Below are 18,291 nucleotides of genomic sequence, written 5' to 3'. Positions count from 1 at the left end.
ATGACTTTATTGGTATGTTCAGACTAATGGCGACAAAGTATCAGTCTACAAGTTATTTTCAATGGAAGCTGGCGACGTGAAGCCAGAAAGTAACATTCGTCGCTGTGCGTCTAGCGTGGCGCTGCATTACAAATCAAGTTTACATGGCCTCAACTTTTCACAGCGCTTGGCGATAATGTAGTCGGCCACACTTTTTTAGGCCATCTTTTAACTGTGTCACCTCTAATGTTAACATATGGTGGGATGCTTAGGATAAGCACCTCCATAAGAGCTTTTCCGCACATGCTTATCTATTCATGGGTATCACCTTGTAACATGCACATTGTATAATGAAATCACAGCCCTAAAAGCCCTGCATCAATCACCTGAAGGCTCACCTGCTGTACACTCACATACGGAGAAGTAGCTCATTGATTTTGTCACTGAAGTGGCTAAAGCATGAATTAAACATTTGTGGAAAGCTGCTGCAGCACCTTAGGTTTAACAGGTGGAAATTTTAAAGTCAGCTCGGTTTCATTCACTCTGATTATACGAAACCACTCAGAAGTTAAGGGGCACTTGTTCAATTATACAATGGTAATTCAAAGAGGAGGCTAGAACAGTAAAGAACCTAGAGTTAACAACATTTTACAACTTTTTAATTAGTTGACAGTTTAAAGGTGTATGAGCTACACTCTGCATAAGGACAACTGTGAACACATACCAGTTTCATCCATCAGCGTGTGATCATATGGAGGCCGTATGCTTTTGATGGATCCAGTCCCGAGCGTCCAATCAAAATTATCCGCCAGGGAGCTCTTCCAGCCACAGCGACCGTTCTCAAAGGAGCAGGAAGTCCCACAATCCTTTTCATCAGTGCCGTCGCCACAGTCATCTGTGAAGTCACATCTCTGCCCCGGAGTGAAACACCGGCCATTTTCACAAAGCAGGAAGCCTGACGGACAGGAGCCTGGAAATAACACAAACACACAGATATCACTCAGACTCCTCATGTTTGTTTCCAAACATTAGTCTTTATCAACAATTAACACTGCATCAATAGAATAAGAAAATTTTTCAGTAAAATGTTCAGTAGTTTCACATAAATGCATTAAATGCAAACCCCAATGAAAGCACACACCCTGGCTCATAAACAACCTTATATTGTATCACTTGATAACGAAGTGTTGCTATGACTGACGCAAACAGCCAATCATTTAACAGGTGTGTCGACTTGTGATGTGACACAACAACAGAAACAGTGTGGAGTGAGAAAAGGAGTGCAGACGGTGAAAAAAATAATTTAAAAAATTGTTCAGCTCGCAAGTGTGGAAATTTTTTGGGCTTTTTAAAAGTCTGTCACCTGTGTGACTTCATTATGAAAGTGGTTAAACTCAATGTGATTGACTGATATTTCACCGTGATAAATTTTTCAGCCACAACTGTATATATCACCCAGCCTTTCTGTAGTTTCACTTTTGCTGTGCAGATATGAGAGTGGTAATGACCCTCTCATCTAACTCTCGACAGTAAAGCAAATATGTGCGGCTCCCAAATTGTTTGAACTATTCCTTTGACAACTGAATAGTGCAACAGATAATCTGTTTTTTTTGATTGTCTGTAAAGCAGCAACTGTGTGCTTCACCATATTTAACAGCGCCACAAGGAGTTCAGTACTTCAGAGCATAAAAAGTCAACTCAAGTTGAGACCATCTGCAGGGAGCATCGGCGTCTCTTTAAGAAGCTTAAAAAGACAAAAGAAGCACGGGGCTATATGCCTAAATCAGTGTATCATAGGGTGGTGGAGCTGGAGGGGGCTGGAATCTGCTTCTTTGGCGCCAGGCATTCCAGCAGGGTCAGTGCTTGGCTTTGAGGAGTGTTAGAGGGGGAGATGAGGCGTGATGAAGAAGGGTGGTCCCTGTAAGTAAAGGAGAGAAAGGGCTGTAAGTCCCTCCTAATCCTTTGTTCCTCTTCAGAAGCACAGGAGCAGAAGCAATGTGCCCCAACAAAGGCACATAGGAAGCCAGGAAGCCATGGCCCCCAACTGTGAAGCCAGGCTGCCTCGCCGGCTGCCGGGGAGAATTCTGAAGCTGTAGGTGGACTCATTTTAAAGAAAAGTTTGTGTTTGAAGCTAAAAATATCTCTTTACATATGCAGATCCTCAGCTGCTTCTCGGCAAATGTAGATTAATTAAATTGTCCTCATTAACTCCAGCACTGTAAGTATCTTGTTACATGGATACCTTCTGGGCTCTGTATTGCTGTCTGCAATGTGACCTTCACACCAGGGGGCCACTGTCCTCATATTCAGCGTGTCGGTCAGTCACCCTGGGTGGTATACTGCCCCCTGGTGCAAGGATGTTGCTCCAGATCAACATTTTAAAGAATTCACACTGATCTACTTCTGTAATTAGAAATCTGGCAGATAAAGTGAAGCTTTAGTTTTAATTTGAGAGTGCAAATTAATAAAATTACTAAATTATAAAACACAATGCCAGAATCAGCCAGAAGCTATGTTTCATCTGCAGGCCCCGGCCAGGGTGTTAAAAGGCTTCCTAAGACACTGAAAAGCAAAAGCAAAACAGGATATGAAGTTTAAATATAGGAAAAGGACAAAAAGGACATATACGATAGATGCAATACTCACATGCACATACAAAGCAATAGCAACCTGTATAGAGCAACATTTGCATAAGCACTGCAAGCAAACAGGACATACAGATAGTAGCAGAAAAGAGACTATGTACATATTGATTATCCAGTGTTTTAATTGAATTTTGAACCTCTGACAGACTGGTGACTGACTGATATGGGCTCCAGGTGGGGTTAAAGCCAAGTCATGGGTGACTCAGTGGCTTCAGTGTACTATGGTTGGGTTTTGACCAGCTAGTTAGACAGTTCTAGTCTCACGATAACAGGAGGGCTGCAACCTAATAGTCAAAGATTCTAATCATTAGTCGGAGTCAACTGAGATTATTCCAGTTATTTATTTTTTTTCTTTTACAGTCTTTTTCAGGCTCTTGAACCATTCACGTCAAAAGCAGGCACACACACAACTTGTGCACGTCACTGCCCCAGTACAGAAGGCCAGCCGAGAAACTTTGGTTTGGTTCTGCAAAGCAGTTTTTTTTTAACTCTCTAATTGTTTCCTTCCAGTTTTAGCAACAAAAGCTGGGAGAGCGTCCTCAGTCCCTGTTGAGTGAAACGTTCAGACAATAATTCAGATGAGTGCAAACCACAGAATGAATCTTCTCTTTCCCCTGACATCTGACATGTTATATTTCCATTTCAGGTACAGATTTTATCATCTCGTTTTCTTTTAATAAGTTATAAATGAATCTTGAGATTCCTTGTATTCCTGCAGCCCTCCGCTCCCTGCCTTTCTTTATCCTGGTCATGAAACAAAGATAAGAGCGTGATAGCATCAAAACCCCATTGCTCTGTCTGATAAGTCAACCTCATACACACAAAGTGCTTTTTGATCAGATGCTGTCAAATTCATGACTGTCAAAATGAAGATTAAATTGAACTTATGAGATCAGAGGCCACTGATGATAAGAGGAGGACAGAGAACATGAATAGTAACACCGCTGGCTTCATCTATCTGTTAAAGTAATGGCTTTTTGTCATCCTGACATACAGTAGGTGACTGTTACCCAAAAACTTTCATCAGACATGACAGGGAATTTACAGAAAGAGACATGTGCAAAATGATATGAAGGAAGAGGAGAGTTTTTTGATGGATTTAAAAACTTATTCTGCCATTGAAGCCTTTAGTAATGACCGTTATGGGCGCGAGGGACGTCACCCCAATTCTCTTCTCTCATCACTTTCATTATTTATTAGGTAAAGAGTTCTGCAGCTCATTTTTATAAAGTCTGACAGAGCTCCAGCAGGGACTGGCAAGATGTTAAATTGGGACTCTGCTGTATCTAAAATGATTGCTGGATATTCTTTTATTTTTTTCCCATGCAGTTGGCACACATACGCTCTGAATGTGCTGAGCCTATGTTGCAGGTATTAGTCTACAATGTCTTGTTAAAGCCAAGTTAAAACGCCCAGCCATAAAAGAACACGTTTCACCACTCCATCGTGTAATATTTTAGTATTATAGAATGAGGCAGTGGAGGAAAATGCCCCTAAGGGGCTTCAGTATATAATTACAGTTCCTGCTGTCTCCAGTCTCATCAGTATTACTGTACGCTCTCTGCAGCCTGCAGCAGCTCAGGCTCTTCTCCTCCTGGCTCTCTTAATGTTGGCATGAACTTCACTTCACTGTCAGGGCGGCATGGTACTTCCTGTCTTAACCTCGGAGAAACACTTCCTATCCCCCTGTTCCCCAGACCCAACTGCATCCCTCTCCGTTTCCATCAGCTTTATTTGCTCTGCTGCTCCTTGTTCTGAAAATGATCCTGTCATGTTTTGGAGAAGAAAAGAAATGCCTCCTCTGCCCTTTCTCCCCTGCAATATTGCTTCTTTTTGGTGTTTATTAACCTGGGACAGTAGTTCAATACACTGTAATCCTTATGACAGATGCTGCGAGTTCCCTCGCTTGAGCTAATCACAATATACAGTATGCATATAAGCTTGTTTGTGCTGTTGCATTTTTTAAAATGAAAGCTGCAGACAGACAAGAAAGGGGGGTGGAGAGACACAGCAAAGGACCACAGACTGGAATTAAACCCACAGCAGAGGACTGAGGACTGCATCACTACATGTTATGGTAATTTTGAGTCAATGGTTGCAGCTAAATAAAATCTGCATAAAAATTAAATTTCATGCACATATTTAATCACTTGGTCTACAGCTACATTTAAAGTGATGTTGTATTACCTACAGTAGACAGTGGTTGACACATCCACAGTTTGGAGAAGCAGCAGCAATACAGGAAGCTAAGCAATGTGCTGTAGTACACGCTCTCTCCAAACCAACCAAACTCCACTGGCAAAATCTGTAATTTTTCCTTGCAAAACATTGAGTAGCTGAACTACTGCTGACTCAATCTGTTAGTTTGTTTGAGTTATTGCTTGACTTTGGTGTTTGAAAGACTCAATTTGAATTTGCCAAAGTCACACAATAACACAAACAGGCAAACAGATCGAAGCAGCCGTAGTTCAACAACTCTGTTCTGAGAGGTAAAATGCTTTGGAGAAAACAATTTTTGGCTTCTATAACAACAGTTTCCCATCAGAAAAGGCTGTCTGATGGGAAGGTAAAGCAGAGAAAATATTACAAATATAGAAGATACTTCAATTATTACTGATTTTTGATTCTTTGCTGCTGACTGTCCACAGTACTGCATTGATTAATCTCCTACACAGGTACCCCTGATGCTTCAGTGTAACACACTGACATGAAACCCCATTTTGAAAAATCAGAATTATCCCTTAAAATTTAAGACTCAGCTTCAACAAATTACAAAATAAAAACCACTCAATTTCCCACTTGTTTATTTGTTTAGGCTTTTGTATCTATCCCTGAGATGCCTGCCTGCACTCCAAGGGGCAAGCACTGTGTTTGCTCACAGTGTTTAAATAAATTATGGCATAAATTATGTTCAAGAGGTGAACAGTAACAGAGCCCCTGTTATTCTGAATAATGTACAGAGTACACTTTTGACAGTTTTTAGAGGGACTACTTCTTCATAAGAAAGTAGCTTCTGTAAACATACACTGCTGCTGTAAAAAAAAAAATGCAATCAAAAAGTTCAGCAGCAAACAATATTGCATCCACCTCTGCTGATTTGGGGTTTAGCCAGAAATCCCAGATGCCGATATCATAAAACTTGGACACTAAAAGTATGTGAGAAAGTGCATTTTTCTGCAATAAGGAAGGACAACTTGTTCCAGCAGCCACCAGGGTCAAAATGCTGCTCAAGACAGAAATAAAACTTGAGCATCCTTTTGACTGGTGAAGGCATCAAGCAGAGGAGGAGAGTAAGATGACAAAGTGTTGGGTGAGAAGCTAAATGTAATAACATCAAAATGGGAGCATCATTAGCATGGCACATCTCAGGGAGGCCACACTACTTCAGAGCTCTTTAGCGACTGATTAGTACTCCGACTCTGTGGGAGTCTGCAAGCACTAATACCAAGACAAATGCAGAGAGACAGCGAGAAAAGTGAACGAAAGACACAGCTGGCAGGAAAATCGTCGCTACACATCACACATCTGCTGCTGGAGAGAAGCCTTCTCCAGCTCATCTCAAAATGACAAGCAGACTCATGCAGGGGCCACACAGCCTCAGTTTCATCCCTTTGTGAGCACAGACAATCCAGAAACTCTCTCTTCTCACCGACATGCAATACAAGAGAAAGGCAATAAATTTAATAGGCCAATTATAGCCACAGTAACAACGGCAATAAATCAGCTCTTGTTCTTTTCTCTCGCTTCTTAAAGGAAGGAAGGGATGCAGAGTAACTTCTAACAGATGAAAAGTTCCCAAGTCCAAGATACAGACAATGATAGGGGGCTTTAGTCTGGGATTAGACAGATGGTGACAAACGCTGTGTGGGATCTGAGTAGGTCAAACAAATGTTTCAGAGCATTTATTTAGCAGTTATCGCATCACAAGGAAACTGCATTTCTAGTGTGCCTTTTCTTCATACCTCCCCTCGAGCTGCAGAAATAAGCCAATTAATCGGTTAGCTCAGTGTTTCAGAAAGTTTTTGAACTGCGTAGCACCTCAGAATAGACTTAGAAATTAATACATTTTATTTTTTAAACTGTAGGAGATTCCTCCATGTGCCACAAGATGGAGCTTACCATAATTTGAGAGTCTAGGGATTAGTCGACTGAAAAAGAAAACTAGTTGCCAACTATTTTGATAAGTGATGGTGATTAATATGTTTCACATTTTTGGACATTTTATAGACTAAAAGATTATGAAATAATCAATAATGAAGATGAAGCCCTAATGTTTAATTATACTGGTTGAAACAGGATATTAATGAGGGGCTCAGATGTGAAAAACATCTGATTAAAGTCTTAATTTAAGGGCACCTTGGCAGCCAAATGGGTACAGCACATTCTGTGTGGCTGCAGAGTAGCGACCATTGCCAGTCTGGTTCTAGCTGGCAGCCTTTGTTGCATGTCATAACCCTCTCTCTCCCATTTCCTGTATGCCTTTTCACTTGCCTCTATCCAATAAAGGCAGAAAAAAGCCCAGAAAAATACTAAAAAATAAATAAAACTCTCATATATTTTACTTCTACAGGTTTAACACACTCAAATGTAAGTGTTTCATGTTACTCCATGTTCATGCAAAGACAACCAAGAGATGTGCAGAATGTCCTCAACAGACCTTTTTTCACTGCAGCCATTTTGACATTAAAATAGTAGAGTAAACACAGGTGTTAACAATTATACTAATTAAGGTCTCATTTCAATTAGTGCAGCAGAGCCTTTCCAGTGAGCCAACAAGCACAATAGTGAAAGTCATCAAAACTGCAATTATCTACACTTTAGCGAAGTAATGTCTTTCCTAAATCTAATTTGGAACTTGGGGCTCCACGGCGTCGCTCTTCTCACACTGCCAGTCCTTTTTAAACATTCTGAAATATCCTCAAATTGGAGAACAGCCCCAGTTGTACAGTTATTTACTAAAAGCAAGCGGAAGACTGCAGCCCCAGCAACCTGCTTGTCACAGTGGAATTAAAAAGCTGTTATTAACTGGTCAGCTCTTTTGGGGACAATAATAAAAAAACAATATGTTCCAGCCACACCCTGACATTCATCGAGGCTCCAGTGCCATCTTGAATATCAGTCTCTGTCTACTGAACTTAACTACTACTATTAAATTTTGTACTTGAGATAATATTGTGATGAAACTGTCAAAGGTCAACACTGTTAACTAGCAGTGCACACAGACTACGGTGTCTCACTGGGTGTCAAAATGTGCCAAAATCAACTGATCCGGCTCTCAGAAGACAAGGACAGCCCCCGCCCCTCACTTAGCGAATCCATATTTCAGACCTGGTCATCCACGCCCCCCCTGCAGCGGCCTATGCCTCCCCTCCCGGGGCCTGACTTACAGTTTGAGAACCACTGGTTTAGTGTGTTAGCTAACACAGCGTAGCTTCATCTACGACTAGCCAACTGTTTTAGTTCTGATATTTCAGATCCATGGTCGAGGCCATAGATTGTTAACTGCCCAAATCTCTATCAAATAAAGAACTAATGTGTCAGGCAGACTAGACTAACATCATCCCTCCTGGCATTGGCTACTGTTCACAGATCAAAGGACAGACTAAAGATTTCATGTGATGAAGACACCTGATTAAGTTAAAGGAGAAATGTGTTACATTTTTACTGTAATAAACCACAAAATAACCACGACAGATCAGAGATCAAGAAACATGCTAAGGTGAAATCCTCACTTCACTGACAACAACAGCCAGCATGTTCTCCTTATTCTAGGCCCGAATAACTGATGAATGTTATGAATGTTTCATAGCAAACCATTTAAGAGCTTTTTGAGATATTTCAATCCAAACAGAACCACTGTGGTGGACTGACCAACTGACAAAGTGACTTTGTGTTCCCCTAGAACGGAACATTTTGAAAGGCAATTCAATGGAGAGCAGGATTATAGAAAATCAAATTTAGATATAATGTGATGGATGAGAGTCCTGATAATAATACCGAAGAGATAAGTTGCTGGAAAAAAATATGAACATTTCAAATAGCTGTTCAAGTGGGGTCAGGTAAGAGGTGAGATTCAGTGTCATGGTGGGGGAACCCAGTTTGAGCAGGAAGAAAAAGACCTACATGATTTTAGAGTATGTAAAGGGAGACAAGTATACCTGCAGGAGGTGGAGGAGTGTTGTCCTCTACTTCAGTGGAGGAGGCGAGCAGACATCCGGGAGAGAAAGTGATGTCATCCAGGCAGATGTCACCCTTTGGACTTCGGCCCACTTTGCCCTCAAACACGACTTGAAAGTCCCTGGTGTCGCTCAGCGGGATCTCCCTCATCTGCCAGTAGTTTCCCTGATCTCCTGTCACGTTCAGAAGGAGATGACGATGACCTTCGCTCCTCCTGAACGCGCTGAGGGTCCCGATGCCGTCTCCAGACATGTGAAGATAAAAGCGCATCTGGACAGAGGACAAAAATGTTTTTCTCTTTTTTTTTTTTGTCAAAATAAGTCAAGATAAAGCAAAAATAAAGTCAAAATAAGCCACTGACTTAAGGAGTTTGCACACTGTTTCGTCTCATTCAAATTGTAAGATTGTTATGTATCCAGTATTAATTGTAAGTAAGTAATAGCAGATGCTGTATCATTGAGGTTTAAAGGCCACACAGTAGATGTGTGTCAGTGACAAAAGAGAGAAGGATGAAACAGTCAACATTAAAATGTCCCAATGACAGAAGTTGGCCAAGAGTATTGGACTAAGACTCAGACTTCAATTGATTTTTTTTTTTATTTTACCTTTGGCCTGTAGTGCTATTTATCCATCTAGATTTTCTTTGTGTGTGAGTTGCAAAGTTTTGGAGATATCAGCCTTAGCAATATCTGCCTTCTCTCTAATATTTATGGGGCTAAATGGCATTTGGCTTGAGGTGCTCAAAGCACCAAAAAATACATAAAAAAATGTTTCTTTACAATAATCATGACCACATGATAATTCACAGATCTTGTTGTGAGATATTTCTTGTAATAACTACTGTCTTTCAAGTAGATTTCATGATTTTTGGATACTTACCCTGCTTTCTTTTCTGATATGTTTTTCACTTTTCCTTCCTCACAAATAACCATTACTCCTCAGGGCAGAATTTGGAACGAAACCAAAAGTATGGGCATTTAAAAGTAATTAAATTTTAATCTTGTCATAAGATCGATGCACTTTTTCCTCTCCGTCCTTTTCTCTATTAAGGTTTGGAGAGAAATTGTGTCTGTCCACCACCCAGCACTGAGGCAGTGGGATGTTTTATAGGTTTTCTCTCCAAATGGAGGCTCGTTCATGAGCTGCAGCAGCACAACAACAGCCTCCATCTCATGAGAGAGATTGCCCGTCCTTCTCTCCTTCTCACTTCCCCCTGTGCACAGCCCTCCCTTCAGTTTAATTGGTGCCTTTTTGCAGACCGCATGATTGATTGACAGGTCAGGAGTGGGATAAGACAGATACGACGCACAGAGCAAACCGCGCAGTCAATCAAGACATCGTTCCCAGCGGAACATCAGGCTGACAGCTGGGAGGATGGATACATACGCACACACACACACACACTACGAAGTGCAGCAGCACACGCTCAATTTTTAATTGCTTGTTTAGTTACAACACATTTTCATCTGTAATTGCAGGTACATGAATGACATTTCAGAGATTATCATATTTTTAACATTAATTTCTCAAGGCTGCCTTTTTGAAAAAGAAAGCCAACTTAAGGGAAAACTTTTGTGAAAAGAAGTTATTTATGCTTCTTGCTGAGCTTTGGATGAAAATATTGACACCACTCACGTGACTGTCCGCTAAATAAGAAGCTACATCCAGGAGCTTGTTAGCTTAGCTTAGCATAAAGACTTGAAAAAGTTTATTTAATTTATTTAATTGGCTTTGGTGTTTCTTTAATTGATGGCTGGACAGAAAATGTAAAAAGGAGGAGTTGGTGACAGACTGAAAACACCTCATCTCACTTTCTTTTCATGTTTTCATGTTTTTTCTAAGATAAGCTAATGGGTGCTATCAATCTTCTCATTTAACTCCAAGAAAGTATTTTTCCCAAAAAGTCAAACTAAAACTTTTAATATTACTACTACTGTAAATATACCAAAAGTGTTGAATTTTCCTCATTATCCTCAGGCCCTTAGAAAAGCTTTCATCTCTAGATAAATGGAAAGAAAATTTAAGTTGGTCAGCACTGAAAATGATATTCTGAATTGCATCTATGGGATTTAGAGCAGATTATAACACTGTTTCCGTTTCCTTTTTAGCTACTGAAGCCCTGAAAAACACTTAGACGTACATTAAATAGGCTAATATATGAATATAAATCAAACATATGCAGTATTATCAGTATGCAGTTAGAATATGCTAAATGGAGACCACTGGAAATACAATCTTTTTTTTCCCTTTCACTGCATGAAGCTCTTAAATTAGATTCACAGAATACATATCAGCATTCATGTCAGGGAAGCCACAGGAGTGCTCATGTTTTATTACATTTTTAGTGCATCTTTAATATATTCCATCTATTCTTCTGTTATGGGTTTTGAATTCAGTTTTATTAGGTAGTATTTATTTATTATAAGCCATATATTTCACACAGAACCTATAAAATCACGTTTAAGTTAGTATGGTCACATCATACTAACATGCTAATTTGTCTCCCAGTTTAAAGAATGAAAAATCAATTTTATTATTTAATCAAATAAACTGCTCTCTGACGTTCATGTTCTACGCTCTGACCTCCACCTCACCTTGCATTGTGAGCTCCTGCGGCTCAGTATGGGTCCTGATATGCGGGCGATGTCTCCGGCTGCCTGGGGGAAGGAGCTCTCCAAGTAGAGGTAGTGCCCCTCAGGGTCCCTCAGGGTGTGGTCACTCGATGGCCCCGTGCCAACTGTCGGAGTGCTGCCAGCTTTGATAAGCCAATCAAAGTCATCCTGTCTGCACTGACGCCAGGAACAGAGGTCAAACTCAAAACTGCAGCGCCCGCTGAAGCCCTCTGAAAGACCGCAATAAAAAAAAGAAATCCATCCAAGGCTATTCAATCATCTGAAAATTACTCTTTTATAGGGTGTCAGCAATCAAACATTAGAGGAGGCCTCACTGCAGATGTAGGGGTCCTCGTCAGAGTTGTCCCCGCAGTGGTTGATGAAGTCACACAGGTTGTTCTGAGGGATGCAGAGGCCGTTAGCACAGCTGTACTGCTCAGGTGTGCAGGGGCGGTCTGAAGGAAGAGGAGGGGAGCACTGCAGGAAGCTGACATCATCGATCACTAAGTCACCCATGTAGCTGATCCCCCGCTTCGCCCTGAAAACCACCTGAGAAAAGACAACCAACCAGGGATCAAGTTTTAGTCCTCTCTGTAATATCAACACAATCACATTTATAGACTCCAGGGCTGATGCTTAAAAGTAGAGTTCAAATTTTTTGGGTTGTATGAGGTACTTATTAACAGTCAGTGTATTAGTTACAGTGGAGGGCATCAGTTTAAATGCATGCTGTATTTAGACTATATTCAACACTTTACGTTGCCGTTTACGTTTCTGACTGGAAACTGCTGCTATATAAACCAAATATTGCTCTTCGTCCCTCAAGCAGACTAATTTTGCAACATCAGTAATTTTAGTTTGTGTTATTGTGTGCCTTTGGTGAATCTGACCCAATAACACAAACAAACTATCAGACTGAGGCAGCAGTAGACCACGTTGTCCCTGGTTTCTTACACAGGTACTTGCTTCTCCAAACCGGGGACGTGCCGACCACCATCTACTGTAGGTAATACACTGACTATGGTACCTCACACAACCCCACTTCAGATCATCAGAACTGTCCCTTGAATATCAGCAGACACAACACTGATTGACATGAGCTCTAATTAGTGATGTAATTCTGCGTCTTAGGGCAGTCGGCTGATGATGAGCTCAGGAGGAAAAGGGTATTCGGATTGAGCGTAAAAAGGTCCTTCTGACTCTGCTCTGACAAAGGTTAATGAAAATGTGCAAAGGCTGTATTTGGTCAAAGACATGACTGCTCCTGTGCTGTAGAGCCACCTGTGACAGGACGTCTATCTGTGTGGTCATCCTGACCTGGAAAAACATCAGCAGCCCGACACCACAAGGGGATTGCAACTCTGATTACTGTCACACACACAAGTAAAGACTCATTAGACTGAATTAGACTCAATCAATTCATCATTGATCAAGTCTGCGTGTCCAATTTAGCCTGTCGTAACTAAAATTAGAGCAATTACATAGATGTGCACTGTCTTCCAAGAGACTGTCCTTCAGCTCGAACTGAATGTCAATAATCTGAATCACATGTCAATTATTGACATTTGCACTCCTAGATTTGGTGCTTTGTCTTGTAAATGACCACACCTTGTATCAGAATATGAAAAAGCAGGCCTTTTTTCTGTTTTCTAGTGATTTTCTTTGTTATATGAAATACACAATGAAATTCAAACATTTTTTTAAATTCCATTCATCCCTTTGTGACCATGGAAAAGAAATGCCTTGCTTTTAATTTTCAAGTCTTGTTTCTTAATATGAAAGAAATGATCGAATGACCAAATGATACACTGACAACAAGAAACATCATAGTAAGATCTATGATTTGATCAAGTAGGAAATATAATCAGTTTCCCACCAATATTTGCATCAGTGTATGTGATGACGTCAGTTACTGTTCATTAAATCTGATCAACACAAGTCACCGCAACAGTTATTTTGTCGTTTTAGAAAAGAGCATCTTATAAGATGAAGTTCATATTGGGGAAAAATGTATTACAAAAGAAGAGACAGTAGTGGAAACTAATATCATCCAATGCAAGCCAACATTTGACGCAGTTTTATTGATTACAAATAATGTGATTTGAGCTGTTTAATTTCACTGAATCTGGTTATGTAACACATTTGGAAGTATGTCTACGTTCTAAAGTAATTTACAGACCTGAAAGTTGTTTGATAGCCCCAAAAACACTTCTCCTCTTCTCCATTTGTTGCCTTGGTTACCACTCTGAGACCAAACCTCATGTGAGACGTTTCCATATTTCAGCAGCACCTGCAAATATTGTGAGAGCAATGGATGTGAGTTTTCTGATGAAACCTTTTACTCAGAGTATTATTCTCCCCCTGGGTACGGTGTGTTTAATCTTCTTACTTGCAGTGATCCAACTGTGAAGCCGGTCATGTAGTACCAGAAGACCAGAGTGCACTGTGGCCCAGTGGAGGAGATGACAGGTGTCTCGAGGTCAGTAGTTTGACCATAGCCGCCGTTTGAACTGTCTGCGCACATATACCATCCGTCTGGACTGCCTCTATCAGAGGAAAGACAGAAAAGATCATAATTACGTCCCTGACTTGTCAGTCCAGCAGTGAATTTCAGCATTGACGGAGAGTTTGCATCATTGTTGGGTCACTGTATTGTTTTTCTTGTATATAAGCGAGATTCTATTAAACACGACCACTGTGAGGATGAAGAAGGCCTCTGGACACTGATTGCTTTGATGGTGCAACACCTTTTTCTCGCCTGAGCATGACACAACAGCTGCAAAAGTGAGGCCAAAACATCGCAATCGCCCCCTGGTGGTTGGCTACAGTATACGTCATAAATTTCACTCCTTCCATGTTATTAGAGGGGGACATGAGCCAAACTAAAACATCAAAGTGCATCAAAAGTTGATGCTATAAAAAGGGTCATGTTTGACAGCTGAGCCCTGCTCGTGATTAAGTTGACCGGGTGTATGAGCCGCGGCTGCAACCACCGATCATTACTGCTCAGACTGCAGCTCCGGCGCAGATGGCAACAGTCGTGTCTGGGATATTCTGGCTTCGTTTTTGAACAGTGGGAGGAAGTGGAGACATGCCGTCCATCTGTATACAGTCTATGGCACTGATGCATACTTCTTAAGTTGAATGGTCTTTTTTTTTTTCTGGAGAACAAATCTTGTTCTCTTCAGCAACTAAAAACTCACTCGTTCCCCTATAGTTTTGCTATGGCTTCCCATGAATTTCAAAATTTAAGATGTATAAAATACTCTGTTTTTAATATATATTTGTCTGATTTTTTTATTACTTAAATCCCAAAATTACAGCGACTCATTCTCACTCATAGAAAAATCTTTCTCAATCAAAGTTATTACATGAGAAAAAGTGGTGAATTTTCCCTGTAAGGTGTCTTGTACTTCCTCTTTCAGCAGATTAAAATGAAAACAGCCTTCAAGTGTCAAAATTCTGCACAGTGACTAACAAACATCTTCCTCTGAGAAAAAAAAATCAAGTTTTTACAACTTAGGTCTTATTATCATAGTTCTGATCGTGATTACTGGAACAGTTAGTCAAATAATCAATTAGTCTGTTAGACTTAGCAGCAACAATTCTGATAATTGATTATTATTATTAGTATGTTACTGTTCAAGCAAAAATGCCAAACATTCTTTAATTCCTGCCTCTCAACCATGAGGACTTGCTTTTATTTCACAATATACAGAATATGTAGATCAGACAGCTCTCTGCTATGCAGTATCTTATTTAGTTTTTTGGCTTTTGGACTGTTGGTTGGGTCAAATGGTTTTAAAAAGCCAGTTGGTGCTTTAGGAAACTGCCATTTTGAAAACCTTTTTTTTTTTTACTATTGTTTGATATTTTATAGATGAACTGGCCAATCAAGAGAAGAGCTGGCAGACTAACCGAAAATGAAAATAATCATGGTAGTAGTTGCAATCCAATTGACAACAGTTTACCCTTGATGCATTGATACTGATTTTGACTTTGACTTGATATTTGGCTGCACAATTAATAAGAAATGTATTGAAATCGCAATATGCCTCTCTGCAATCTTCAAATTGCAGAAGGTGCAATATTTATTCAAGGCAAAATGTGTGTTAAAAAACGTTTAAATGAATGAATGTGGCGAGGCAAAGATGTGCTTCACAAATTAGATATTTGTTCAAAATTGTTCAGCCCTAATTGATACTCATCATTACTGTTCTCCAACTCATAAGCCAGCAAGCTATAAACTGCCAATCACAAAAAACTGCCCACTAACAGTAAGATGAGTAGTGCTGTAATTACCCTCATAGACCTCAACTGTATCCACACACTCTCAGCACAATGCCTTTATCTGCTCCAAACCCTCTGCTTCTGCTTTATTAAATTCCCATGAGAGGTGTGGCTCCACTTGGGTTAAATAAGACAAGCTTCCCTTCTCTATTTCACCCGTGTCTTATCGATTGGGAGCCAGTCAAGGCTGCTGCAGGAGTGAGGAAGGAGAGTTTTAGGAAGACGGAGAGGTGATGAAAGAAGATAGCGGCTGCAATTTTGGCTGAGGGAAGAAATTACAGAAATATAGTGGTCAAAGTGCACTGCCATTTTCTGCTCTGACGGTGCACTCAATAAAACATAGATAAGGACAAGCTGGTCACTTTCTATCCACTATAGATGATGGACCATGCTCAGCTCACAGTATATTTTTTATCTTAATGTCATTGCTTTTAGTGAAGTAAAAATGATCATGCTTAAAAAAAAGAAAGCACTGGATTTTGTAAGCCAAGTCACTAATTAATATGAACTTTTACTATCGACCTTTTCTTTTAATTATATATATGGATGGCCTGATCATTAAGTTCTTGCACTTTGTTTTACGGTATAGTAATAAGATGTAACAAGCTGGGCTTTGTATCAACTAAATTATATCCTCATAAGATCGAACGAAATGCTTACAGGGTGTGGTCAGTAATAGGACGGTGGTACTGCTCTCCATCGTGAATGCTCTCTCCTTGGTCAGGTGACCAGCGAAATGCGTGGATTGACACCAACGAGGAGTCGACACTCTTCCAACCACAGGCGTCCCCGCCTTCAAAATCGCACATTTCCTTCACTGCAGGAAAAAAACAGTTGAATAAGTTGGGAAGAGAGGGGAGAAAACAAAAGAAAACATGAGAGAAACTGTAAAAATATAATGCAATAATCAAAAGCTTTCTGTGTAGAAATTCTGAGAGAAGATAAATATCATACCACAGTTTAATTCATCTGAACCATCAGAACAGTCCGGTCTGAAGTTACACACTTTACTGTTGGCAACACACTCCCCGTGTGCCCCGCACACAAACTCTCCATCAGGGCAGCTGTGGGGCTGAACTGTGGGAGCTGGAGTCGTCACTGCAGGGGTTGTGTTGTTCGGTTTAGGGAGCTCTCCTGGACCGAGGGATGGTAGAGAACAAAAATCAAATCAGCAGAAACTGAAAATAAGGGAAGCAGGAGATCAAAGACATTGATCTGAAAAGTTCTTATTTCCTGTTATAGCAAAACCACATACCGTCATATGGGTCACAGTCCAGGAAGGAGAGGTCATCAATGGCAATGTCTCCATTAAAATCATCTCCAACTGTACCTTCAATCAAAATCTGGCAAAAAGGAAAAATCAAAGTAAACACTAGAAAATCAGCAGATACACAATTCAAGATTGGGTTGTACCAGCTATTCTAAGTTTTTGTCTCAAGTTTCTCCAAAGCTGTTAGTATTTAGCTACTAATGGTTGCACCAGTCTTAGCTAGAAGCCTAAAGATTTTAGTAGCGCATAAATCCACTGAATGGAAAAAAAGATGGTATTTCAATCAAGTGAAAGGGCAGATATTTAAACAATTTTCCATATGAGTCAGCAAGTTAACATTTGCTTTGTGTGTTTGTTCAGTTAGCTGTTAGCTAAAGTTAGTCAGTGAAAAAAGTTTAAAAAGCCAAGGCTCTGTGTCTTGCAGCCCATTTTGATATTTACTGACCTCTTGCAGACAAAAATCGACAATAGTCCATATTACATCTTTTAGTCTTCAATCTAGTGTAAATTGGTCTACAAGTTAACATTTGGTTCAGTTAGCTATTAGCTAGCTAGTGAGTAAAAGTTAGCATTAAGCAACCTAATGACCCTGATATTTTTCTCAGGAGTTTGTGAGGGGAGAGAATGTTGGAAATACACTTAGACTAAAGTGTGCAAAACTTCATACAACCCAAAATAAATACTGATGGTGCTAAACCTCCGTTCACATTACCTTATTATCTTAAAATGCCAGGGGCGCCATTTGTAAAATGGACAAATTTGATAGCAAGTATAAACACACAGAAAAGGACATACAAGTAGTTCTTAAAACAAACAAACAAACCAAAAAAACATGCCAGTTAGTAAAAATGCATCGCTGGAACAATTAATGGTCTGCAGCCATCATTAATTAAAGCTAGTAGATTTGCACAGCTAACTATTCTTTCACCACTTACACAAAACTGAATCACAAAAATGGTCCCAAAATTCTAAGGTACCTCCATGTGATGTTGCTTTTTCTTGCAAATACTGATTAATTGTTTGAGTGTAATTCTTGCCGGCTTGCCAGTAAGCTTACATACACTGAATTTTAAGTTCTTTCCCCAGGTTTCCAATGCAACAAATCATTAGCTAAAAGATTATTGCATCAGATAAGTTGTGGCAGCAGCCAGCTGGTCTGTTGACTGTCATTGCCAGGAGTGGAACATAATTTGGAAACACTGAACGAACAAAGTCTTTCAGAGCTTTCAAACACATGCAATTCGAACCTCAGAAATAAGGAAATGTTTTCTGCTGATAATGTTGTTCCTGTCAGGCCAGAACAGAGCGGGCATATCTA

At 40.2% G+C, this 18,291-nt stretch overlaps 1 protein-coding gene across 1 annotated transcript in view; it reads right to left on the bottom strand.

The window, feature by feature from the left end:
• Window positions 1-18,291, bottom strand: part of malrd1 (MAM and LDL receptor class A domain containing 1) — a 74,668-nt gene that overhangs the window by 37,714 nt on the left and 18,663 nt on the right. Inside the window, exons 11-19 of the mRNA XM_084746970.1 lie at window positions 16,959-17,046; window positions 16,658-16,837; window positions 16,364-16,520; window positions 13,803-13,959; window positions 13,593-13,703; window positions 11,749-11,962; window positions 11,396-11,643; window positions 8,783-9,071; window positions 704-949 (exon numbers count right to left, since the gene is read on the bottom strand). Of these exons, the coding sequence (XP_084603096.1) occupies window positions 704-949; window positions 8,783-9,071; window positions 11,396-11,643; window positions 11,749-11,962; window positions 13,593-13,703; window positions 13,803-13,959; window positions 16,364-16,520; window positions 16,658-16,837; window positions 16,959-17,046 (1,690 nt within the window). The remainder of the gene's footprint in view (window positions 1-703; window positions 950-8,782; window positions 9,072-11,395; window positions 11,644-11,748; window positions 11,963-13,592; window positions 13,704-13,802; window positions 13,960-16,363; window positions 16,521-16,657; window positions 16,838-16,958; window positions 17,047-18,291) is intronic.

This window comes from Lutjanus erythropterus, chromosome 21, assembly GCF_056507025.1.
Source record: "Lutjanus erythropterus isolate fLutEry1 chromosome 21, fLutEry1.hap2, whole genome shotgun sequence".
Classification (NCBI taxonomy): domain Eukaryota; kingdom Metazoa; phylum Chordata; class Actinopteri; order Lutjaniformes; family Lutjanidae; genus Lutjanus; species Lutjanus erythropterus.
This window is presented reverse-complemented; position numbering and strand designations above follow the sequence as displayed.